The sequence below is a fragment of the Saccostrea echinata genome, unplaced genomic scaffold, assembly GCF_033153115.1.
Source record: "Saccostrea echinata isolate AGI-Se365-2 ecotype Australia unplaced genomic scaffold, CSIRO_AGI_Sech_v1 ptg000013l, whole genome shotgun sequence".
NCBI lineage: Eukaryota > Metazoa > Mollusca > Bivalvia > Ostreida > Ostreidae > Saccostrea > Saccostrea echinata.
The window spans coordinates 5,903,833-5,915,397 of record NW_026889762.1 but is presented as its reverse complement, the minus strand read 5'-3'; the positions used below and the strand labels follow the sequence as shown (position 1 = coordinate 5,915,397).

Sequence of the window (11,565 nt, the reverse complement as noted above, 5' to 3'; positions counted from 1 at the left end):
TTAATGTTTTAATGAACTTGTGATTCTGATCCGCATCATTGGCGTTTCGTCTTCAACAATCAGTCTTTCGTATGCAGTTGGAGATGGCGGCATGTCGGGAATATCTATCTCAGATTCTGTGTCTTGTCTGATTGGCTCTATTGTCATTTGTGGTAACTTAGGAACACCTTTTCTTTCGAAGTCTATAATATCGGATCGGGCTCGAGATTTTGCAGAGCCTATTACTTCCGGGAATACTTCCCTTGTACCACCAATAGCAGTGTTTGGTTTGGCATATTCAGGAAGGTATGAATTTTGTTTTTGGAAGTCCGAGAAACCAACGCTTATTCGAGTGGAACTACGTTCAAGAAGAAGACGCCCTGATAAGAGAAATTACAAAAAAAATTAAGGTAAGTTCTAGCAAAATCCAATTCTTTATCAAACAAGTTTCCAGATCCCTGCCTTTTTATAATATGTTGACGGTGCGACCGTTGGGGCGAGCGCATTGTTCACTTAATTTTAAGATCCGCCTCTTCAAACCGCACGAGACATTTGCAATGTCTAGACTGTGACGTCACGACGTCGTATGTTAGCTGCATTTCCGATTTTCGAACGAAGTTTGAAAAGTGCAAAAATTTTAACAAAGAACGTTTAATCTACTATCTGTTTGCAATATCCATTAAATAAAGGTGATTTTATTTTTTGTGAATTTTTAGTTGTTGTTACCGCGCAAACGAAGTTAGCAGCGAGAACAACAAGCGATGCATTGTGGGTCCAGAATTACTGCGGAAAAAAATTCTATTGAAACGAATGTGCAGTAGTCCGAATTTTCTCTTCGCCCAGGCGTTGTCGTTAGAGCTCGCAGTGACGAGCGGCGCTTCGCGCCGCTCGCTGCGCTCGCTATTACTTGCCTTATCATGTGGAGATGTGCGCATATCTTTAAATGAAATGACGGGGTGTCGAAAGTAATAGAAATCTTGGGTTAACAAATGTGTTAACAGTAATTGATAAAAACATACCTTTTCCAACTATCTGTGCTTTTTGTACTTCGTCTATTGCTTTATGGTCTCTTGGTGTCAACATTTTCTGTGAAGAGATCGGATTAGCGTACACAGTTTTTGATCGATTTAATGAAATTACTCCACTTTTTATTAGCTTAGCTTTATGTTTGTGAAACGATCCCCAAATTTCTTGAGAGCATGGATCAGCTAAAACCAGGGCAAGATCTGGCTTTTCTAGTTTATCATCATCAGAGATAGATTTGACAGTTTCAAATTCCGAATTTTGTTTCGAATTTAACAAGGAGTGATTAGTCCTTGAATTAAATGAAGGTGCAGTTCTTGGGGCAACAGGGATATCCAAGTCTGCTCGACTCTCTAAGTCTTCATCAATGGTTGTTCCTAGGGTAATTCGTTGGCCAAGTGGCGTATTGGGTGGTGTTAAAAGATCCCCCATGCCTAGAGATGTATTTGGAGGAGGAGGGGGAGAATACACAGAATGACCAATATGACTAATATAACTACGTTTCTTATCACCGGTAACCATCATTGGTAAGCTTTGTAAGTTTTTATTGTTCTGAATCTTGGGTTTTTCTTTTGAGAAGGATTCTGGAAGCTTGGGTCTTACTCTTCTATTTTCTCTGCGGATTAACCCTTCCTTGTCCCACTCAAACAAAGCGTCTGCGTGAATAGGAGTGTAGGTGAGCCTAAAATCTGGTTTTGTGGATTCCGACGTAATAAGATCGGGAACAGGGTTATCGTTCTTTTCTACTTTGTTATACGACCTCGTGAGTGAGTTTCTTGTCTTTTGCCGTCGGAGGAAAATGTTCTTCGAGAATGCATTTGTTCTCTCCCTAGAAACTTTCAAATATTGTAGATAGCTCCTATAGTTATTGTGTTTAATTTCACCTGTTGTATTTACCCTTTTTGATTCCACATTTTCGACACCCTGATCTTTTGTTGGACACGATTTTGTGTTTCTGTTGTTTAATTCAATGCTGAAAGCAGAAAATGCAGATTCGCGTCTATGATTCCTCATGTTTTGTGGACAACTCACTAAATGTAATCCAGAATCGAATCTTTTCTTAAGAAGATAGTAAGTTGCTGCGATAGAATTCACTTTACGTTCACCGAGAGCATTCACTACCTCACTCTCTTTAAAATCAAACATCTTTGTCATATAATTAATCACAGATCCCTGGGGCACAAGCGGAAGAAGATTTGAAATGGCGGACTGCCGAAAAACGGTCTCCTCATTTTCTCCTACAAGCCACTGATGTCGCAAAATTTCCTCCATCTTGATTCTCCGCCTGGGATCGGATGTTAACATTGACTGTAATAGATCCCTGCATTCTACAGAAGAAAATTATCATCACATCACTATTAGTTCGCAATTCCATCATCATCAAATATTTGTCAACAGATGTAATGTTTGTCCTACTATACCTTTCACAACTTGAATCTTTGTGCTGTAAATGCTGGTTGGTTTTTGATAAAAACAAACTTTCCTCTGATATTGGTATATTACTAATCCAGTCTAAGACTGTGTTATCAAATTTGTTAGCAACCACCTAAAAATTCTAGCTACAGAGATATTAACAACTTTTTTTCTAAAACTATTTTATAATTTCAAATAAGATCTAAACCAATAAATCGCTGTAAAAGGGATTGTCCTTGAAGCAAAATTGATTTGAGAGAGTTTAGTCAGTTTACCTTCAGACAATATAAGCCCAGTACAACTTTTACTTTAACTCTAAGACAAATTCATTTTTTTTAAATTTCTCTTTCAATGTTAATTAACCGACCAAACGTAAGATATTTAAATAAGGTTTCATTATCATATTTAAACTCTACAATTAGATTATCATCTGCTATAAATAGTTAATTCATAATATTTATTTTAAACCATTTCAAAGCATTACCTTCGCTCAGTGTTTCAGGAATTACGCATCCTTTCAGAATCAGGGAATTGAGCTGTGCTATATTGTTTGCGGGCTGAGGAATAAACGGAAGTGAACCAACAAGCATGGCAAACAGACAAACTCCTCTAAAAAAGAAAAAAAGGATAGAAGCGTCACACACAAAAATGATAGCTTCAAAAGCATGGTGAACAGACAAACTCCACTAAATATCAAATGTTATACACAAGAATAATAGCCTAATCGAAATCTTTATTTGTTTATTTAATTTAACCCTTTTAACGTCGCCAAAATAAAAAAAACGTTATATGTAATAAACATATCTCAAGAGTAAACAATGCAAGATTTGTTAATGCAAATTTTCTGTGCACTTGAGCTATAGAAGAAAGGTGGAAAGAGGACAATATTTCATAGTAAAGTTTTATCACATGTTGGGAAAATATTGGCGGCATATAAAAACTTTAGCAAAAGAAAAAAATATAATGCCCCGCATTTTCATTCTATTTTGATGAAAAAGGTGAAGATAACGAACAGTGATCGATCTCGAAAAAATCTACAAACAATACAGATTTCTGAATAGGGCATAAAAACGGATCCCCGGAAAATCTAGAGGTAGGATCAGGTGCCTAGGAGGAATAAGCATCTCCCGCCGTAAGCACTATGTATAGATCACGTAAACGGAATACTGTGACTATTTTGAACACATACTGAGCCTTTAGATGAGAATCGTGTACCTTTTTTTTTACTTAAACAGGACAAAAACAGGCTTTTGATTCCACATCTCTCCTGGGTATGTTTTAGCTTTATTTTTCAGGTTTATTTACTGATTAATCTAGTAAGTATAAATGCTATCTTACACGCTCCATATGTCTACAGCGGGTCCGTATTTCTGGTTATTGAGGATTTCCGGGGCGGCGTAGGCGGGGGAACCGCATTGAGTGGACAGGGAGGTGTCACCGTAAAACACATTACTCAATCCAAAGTCTGAAATATTGATGAAGAAATTAAACTAAGTACTTACAACTTTTATCTTATTTATTCAATAGATACATGTAGTTAATTGCCAAGATTATACATGCATCTTGATGTTAATTCAGATGCCTATATTCACTTTCAATACTACTTAACTAACTTTTTAATAAAATTGTTTTATATTCGTGGCAATTGCTTTGCTTATTGATCAAAAACTGAAATATAGCATTTATGAATATATATTTACATTTCCAAATATTTTTTCTTAATATTCTTTGCAAATTAGAATGCTGTTCATTTTCTCATGAACTACCATGGATGAGCATAAATATCTCAATTGTTACGTCATAATGCCGTACTTGACGTCAAAACTATAGTGCAAACTGTTTTGCTTTAAAAATGACAGTTGAATGGTGAAATTTGTGGTAATTCATCAGAAAAATAATGTATATAAGAAATGAATTTAATTTTTGAAGATTCATGAGGTACATGAACTACAACGCTTCACGCTGGCATATTTATCATGAAGCGCTAACGCGCTTCATGAAATATGCCGGCGTGAAGCGTCGTAGTGCATGTCCTCATGAATCTTCAAAAATTAAATTCATTTCTTAAGTAGAAATTAAGTTACCATGCGAACTTCCACAGTGAACTTAACGTTACCAAAGAAGTTTGACAACATTCAAAATTCATTTAGAAAATACAACATACATTGATGCTTAACATGCAATCAGGAGTTAACTATCAAAACATACCTATTATCTTAATATCCAGATTTGCGTCAAGGAGAAAATTTTCTAACTTCAAATCCCTGTATTGCAACAGAAATTGATTACAGTAATTATTACATTACAAGACATATCGACTACAAAGTTTACTTCTTTGTAGGAAAAATAAATTACCTTTCTTATTCCATTGTAAGGGAAATAGATTTATTGTTATAGGAAATAAATTACAATGTTAATTTCTTTGTAAAAGGAAAAGACTGTGTTTATCTCATTGTTATTGGAACTACAGGGAGAGAGAGATAAATTTCAGTGTTCATTTCTTGCATGGTTGATATGATTAGATTACAATGTCTATTAGATTGTAAGGGGTGTAGAATACAATTTCAAAAAAATCTTGTTTCCTATAAGAAAATATATTGATTTGTTTTATTTCTTTTTCAGAGAAATGGATTACAATTACATGTAAGAGGTAATAAATTACAATGCTTATATCAAAATCGTACAAGTATTAGGAAATACAGATTACAAATTTAAATCCTCTACCAAACTTAAAAAATTCATGGCTCCAGGGTCAGAGGTTCAGGCGTTAGTGTGGAGCCCTATTGGTCATAGACCTATTTATTTCATTGTAAGAAATATAGATTACAGAGTATACACATCATTGTAAGAGATTGCAATAGTTTTTTTTTTTCATTATAAGAAAAACAAGTACAGTCTTTTTGCTTTCTTTCATCGTTATTTCTCGATCATGACAAGGAGCACACGGCGGGTGTGACCGGTCGGCAGGGGATGCTCACTCCTCCATGGCACCTGATCCCAACTCTGATGTTTTGGAGGTCCGTGTTTGCTCTGCTCCTATTTTGTATTATTTAATGGACTTTTGAGCTTGAATACTGTTCGTTATCTCCATATATTTCATCGTAAGAGAAAAAGATTACATCGTTTATTTCATTGTAACAGATATTGATTACAGTGTTTATTCCTATGTATTAGATATAAATTACATTGTTTATTTCATTGTAACAGATACTGATTACAATGTTTATTCCTATGTATTAGATATAAATTACATTGATTATTTTATTGTAACTTATATACATTACAGTTTTTATTTTAATGTAGGAGAAATAGATTTACGGTGTTTATTAGTTTATAGAATAAATCTATATAAAGTGAACTTAGTATAATAATTGTAGCATCAAAGTACGGCCAAAATATGTTTTATTATATTTTTTTATGTAATTAATAGCTCATCTGAGCCGATGGCTCTAGAGAGCATTTCTGACAGCAAAGCATGATTAGTCATATTTATATGGAAGTATTCTCAGGTAGTGTAAGATTCAAGTCTGTATGGTGGAGTCCCACTTTGTGCTGTAAGTTTTACATAGGAATATATAGGGGGGATCTGCTGCTGAATTGGTTATGGTGACTCAGGTGAGTGTTGTGGATCATGGGCCTCTTGTTTAGTTATATAATAGACGACTTCCACATTTACAAAAGTTATTTCCCTTTGCGGGGTTAATCTGCGGTCAACCGGCCTAAGACACTGTTTTCCCTCTATACCATTACCAAATTTATGGGGTAATGTATTACAAATGAAATCTATATATAAATACGTTTATTATGTTTTTTTATGTTGCCCCATACTATGACAATACAGGAACGGATCAAAATTTTCCGATAGCGTTTAGAGGTTGGAAATATTTACAGAAAAATGAGCGTAACGCCGACATCGGGAGATAACTCTTACGAATGTGAAACTCGTCTATTGTGTGTGGATGATGTCAAGAATAAATTAAATTCCGCGAACTATACTTTATTTCGTTATTGGTATTTTATCAATATTTATTGGTTATAACAAGACAATGAGTATAGCTGTTTTTACCTGTGAACAATGTTAGACACATGCATATGATCCACGGCAGAAACTATCTGACGGGCGTATTTTTTGCATTCATTTTCAGGTAGACATTTTCTGAAATATTGATCAATTCTTCATTAAACGAGAAACAATTAATCTGCATATTCTTATATTAGATATTACATTACTTGAACAAAGCATTCATGATTGCAATTGTAAGAAAATGTTTAGGGCATAATTCTTTTTAAACTTAATGAATTATACTGACAAAATTGGTAGAAAATCGCGAAGAAAAGGGGAGTCAATTAAAACATAAAAATAAAAAATGAGCAAAGCTCCAGCTGTATGAAGTTAGGAAAATATATAAAATAAAGTGTAAGAAACACCTTGCAGATGACATGGAATATACGTGCATTCTTATGAATACAAGTTTCGTTTAAATATGGAGTGCTTTTGGGTGAACAGTGAAGTACTTTTCTAGGAGATGTGAAATTATTAGTAATTTATATTCCACTTTCTACCTTTCTAATTTGCATAAATTTACTTTTTCACCATGTTCTAAGAAGGAATGATATGTAAGTTTGAAATATCAGTTTCTTTCGAGTGAGATCAAGAAATAAATATTAACGCATTTTCTATACTAACTTTATAGACAAATATTTGATGAATTCCCCACAATCGGCGTACTCCAGGACTAGATAATAAGAATTCTCCGTTTCCATGACTTCGTACATTCTGATAATGTTTGGATGTGAGAGTTTCTGTAACACAATGGCCTCACGTCTAACGTTCTTACGAACAAAGTCTCGCACCAATAACGCCTTCTTGGAGACAACTTTTACAGCAACCTGTAAAACAATTATAATATGAGACAGGTTTGTCTACAGGACAGTTCCTGTTAACTTATCTATAGAGCATATTTACTTATTAGTATGTGGTATAGTATAGGGAATGATACATGTATAGATTATCCCGGTAAGGATTAGGCAAACCATTTTTAAGCAAGGAGGCAGACAAATTTATTTTCATACTTTGTTCAGAGAGAGAGAGAGAGAGAAAATGAGAGAGAGAGATTACTTCAACATGTATATAGAAAGAGTAAGAGAGAGAGAGAGAGTATTGATATATTGAGAGAGAGAGAAGGAGGGAGAGAATACTGAGATTGTATGAGAAAGCGAGGGGGCTGCATTTTTGAAAAAATGTACATGTCTGACAAGACTCTCTTTATCTATTCTGTGAAAAGAATTTTCTCCATTTAAAATGTCAATCTGTCTCGATGTTCATGTATTTAACTTAAATCTCTTTATCTCAAAAATCAGAAAACGTTCTTCTGTGTCAACATTTTAATACTGACTTAATAAATGGTCCTGTTCATTTGTGGGTTAAATGGGCAAATAAACCTAAGCTGGAGTATGAAAAGAAAATATTATAATTGATTCAAGATTTGAAAACCCCCAACTTCATTCTAAACAGGGAAGAATAGTTCATTGGTTGAAAATTTTTATTCCAAGTCTTTTTGTGGCTTTGTACATCCAAACTAGAAAAAAACGCTTTACTTTTTTTTTTACTCATATAATATCAAGAGTACTTCCGAATAACCAAATTTGCCCTACTTTTGTTCATGATTCTTGATGAATCAGAATTATTTTTTTATTAATTGTACTTAAATATAAAAACAAAATCGGAAATAATTGAACTAGCATTATAACCCTATGTAAATAAAGCAATTAAAAGTAGATTTGTTGTTGTACATATGTTCTGAAAAATATCCATCACTGTTCATCATAAACGCGTTGAATTGAAAATATAGGTCCCGCTATTGCTTTACGGTTGGTATTAATTAGATAGATAAAAAATTATGCAATTTAAACTTTTGTGTGGTATTAAACACTATCTTTTTAATCATGGCCTTTGCTGTATACATCAAATTGTTTTACATTTCATTATCATGAAGACGCCATCAGGGACCTGGACGCATGACTACTATGACCCCCCTAAAAGATTTAAACCTCCAAATCGTGGTTTTCGGAGACTTGATTCAGCAATATTTCCCAAATCAGAAATGCAAGAAAACTGCTGAATTTCTTTTACGTATCTCGACTCTCGAGTTATATCTAAACTAGCTCCATCACCTGGACAAAGAAAGCGTCCTTTTCCTTTTCTATTTGCTTGAATTTCATTTAGAAGCATGGTTAAGATTTAGTGCAAGTCTCAATGCAAGATGTATAAAAAAAAACAAAACCTTCCTAACCAAAAATGATAACCTTGGTATACAAGAAGCCTAAGGAGAAGAAAAAAATTCTTTAAACCTTCGCTTATCAAATATTTTCCAAAGAATCTTTTGAAATTTATAATTTAGCTTTAAAATGATTGCCTTTCACGTATGTGCTGTTAAATGAACAAGTAAATGACGATAAAGTTTAGTATAAGAACATATTTAAAATGTGTATCTGAAATCAATTTTCCTGTCTAACAAAAAAAAAGATTTTTTTTTTTCATTCAAACTTCTAGAGTATTCAAAATACGGGGTTAACATTTTATGAACGACAACCAAGTTATGGAAAGGGCCAATGTCAAACTTGTTTATAAAATTAAAAATAATGAAAAGTGCACGCACAGTGAGATGCTGTTTAGCGTTCTTCACTTGTATTGATTTATACCGGCTCTCCGTGTCAGACATTTTAAAAGTGGACATGATTTTAATCCTCGAGGATCAAAACAGCACGAGGATAAGATTCTTTTTAAAACTCGTAATTGTCACAACAAACTTTGGCTATACACATTGAAAAATGCAAGATCAATTTGCTCATAACTTAAATCACCAATACTGATAAAACGACTGATAAACTTGTGCCACTGGAATCTTCTAACAAGTGTCCACTCAAGACTATAGCTTTCTTACTTGATAAAGGTAATTTAAAAACATAATCTAGAACTTTAAACTAATATTCCTATAATGCACTTGGATTTAGCCTTGCCCTCGACATCGTGCAGGATGGCCGTTGAATGAAAACATTTATACATCGATATTCATCAGTAGTTGATAATATCGCGGTTCTATAACCTTGATAAAATTTATATGAAACATCTTTACGTAACAATTTGTGATTTATCATTGCGTGAAATCAGCTGTTTAACTGTTTATTTAATGGACGGATTTTAATGCGTGAATCTTAAATGAAATACCTTAACCGACAGAAAACTCTACAAAGAGAAAGAAATGAGCAAAGAATTGACTCTTTCAAGTGTCATTTACATGCAGTTAACTTAATAAATGTCCAAGCATTATATAGACTAAATTGTCATTCTTTATGGCAGTATAAGGATTTAATGATTGTTATTAAACGTGAATGTTGAGATTCAATCTTGTGCATATACTGTACGACTGTAAAGAAAAAAATTGTGTCGTGTACATGAGTAAAAATGAATATAACAGCTGATTATATTACGAAAAACACGCTTGTGTCTTGACCATGATAGATAAGAGATTCAGAGTGTTATAGTATATGTAAATCTCTATATCGATAAATTAAATACTCTAGAAATGTACCAGTATTGGCAGCTGGGGTATTCTGTTGCACCTATTTGATTTAAAACTGCATCCATTATTGTGGCACTTTTTCTGGTTTCAAAACTGTCCATGCATTTTGTCAGAAATTTGGGGGGAAACTAAAGCTAATTTTAAAGGTGTGGATTTGTTAGCAACTTTTAAATTCTAATGTAGGTCTTTTAATTCTGATCAAGCGCATTTTTTTTTACATACACAATTCAAATATTGGCTTTAGTTGTAAACATATGGGGGACATTAAGTCATCATTTGGAAATTCATTACAATGAATCACCCATTAACGTTGTTTTTTCACCTTGTCTTGAAGACTTACAGTGTACTTTTAGAACCAGGTCCAAAAACAGTCCTTTAAGTTTTGTTCTATGAAGTGGGAGAGGGGATAAAACGAGAAACTTTGACTTTCGGATCTGAAAATATTTGAAAATTTCAACCCTATAGTATAAAAAAATATTTTTGTTGTTAAAAGGATAATTGAATTCAATTTTACATATATACCTTTTCATGGGCGATTAAATGGATGCCTTGGCGTACTTTAGCAAAAGAGCCTTCTCCTAGAGTCTTTCCAAGGATGTAATTTCCGACCTTCTTTTTTTTCTCTGTGGTTTCCGGTGTGGAATGATGTTCGCCGGAAGTCTTCGCATCAGCATCTTCTTCCGCTCCGCTTGCTTCCTTCGTGCCATTATCCTCGTCCGTTTTCTCCGACTCCATTAAAAACGTTACACTGATCTGAACAGCGAAAATAACCCTCTATTTTCTGAATAAACGACGCGACACTTTTCATCCATATTTTCTAATGGAGTCTAAAATTTCCCCGTCATATTTTAATAAAGCAGACACCAACCGGTAAGATCACACAAACATTATACACAACCTCTCGCGAGATTTGAGCGTCAATTGTCATTTTAGTTTGATTTGACATCGCGTAATTGTCGGGTATTGTTCATACAGGCCTAAATAGTTGCTCCTCTGACCGTTATCTTGTAATATATCAATAATCTTTTGTTCGCGACTTAAAGCTTCGTATCGCGAGGAAACATACAGTGTCGCACCTCCGCTGAAATCAAGGTCCCCGCCTCGCTCAGTCAGGACAGATTTTTAAAGGGATTCGTCAGGCACTATCTATGTCCCAGCAGTCCATGATTCGTTTTAATCTGCTCAACAGTCCTCAAAAGTTCATAGTTTTGTTTGTTATTTTACAAGATTTTCCACCTTTTAATTGTATTTCTAGATATTGATTTGCTTTCTTTCTCTCCATGTTTATGATTTGTGACTTTTTTCCATTTCTTTTCCTTTTATGTTTCCCGGGGAAGTTGTTTCCGTTCAAGAAATGAGCAAAAAAGCCCGACATCAGACCGCCATCAAGTTAATTAAAGCCTGCAGAGGAAAATTATCGGTTTCTTTATAATAACGCGCTGCTTAACTTAACTTTGAAAACACTAAGGTCTTTGTTGATTTTTTTTCGCTGTATTTCAAATTAATAATTGCCTATTAAACGATTTAAAAAATAAATAACTGATAGTTGAATAATTGGAAGGAGCGC

The 11,565-nt window shown here is 34.0% G+C and overlaps 1 protein-coding gene across 1 annotated transcript; it reads right to left on the bottom strand.

The window, feature by feature from the left end:
- LOC133186458 (5'-AMP-activated serine/threonine-protein kinase catalytic subunit alpha-like) lies at positions 1 to 10,734 on the bottom strand. The gene is made up of 8 exons (XM_061321701.1): positions 10,521 to 10,734; positions 7,103 to 7,305; positions 6,482 to 6,571; positions 4,624 to 4,679; positions 3,754 to 3,880; positions 2,900 to 3,024; positions 999 to 2,330; positions 1 to 359 (listed from the first exon to the last, which is right to left on the bottom strand). Exons 1-8 carry the CDS (start codon positions 10,731 to 10,733, stop codon positions 1 to 3), a joined length of 2,505 nt encoding a protein of 834 aa, XP_061177685.1. The 5' UTR covers position 10,734.
- Between the last annotated feature and the right edge of the window lie 831 nt (positions 10,735 to 11,565).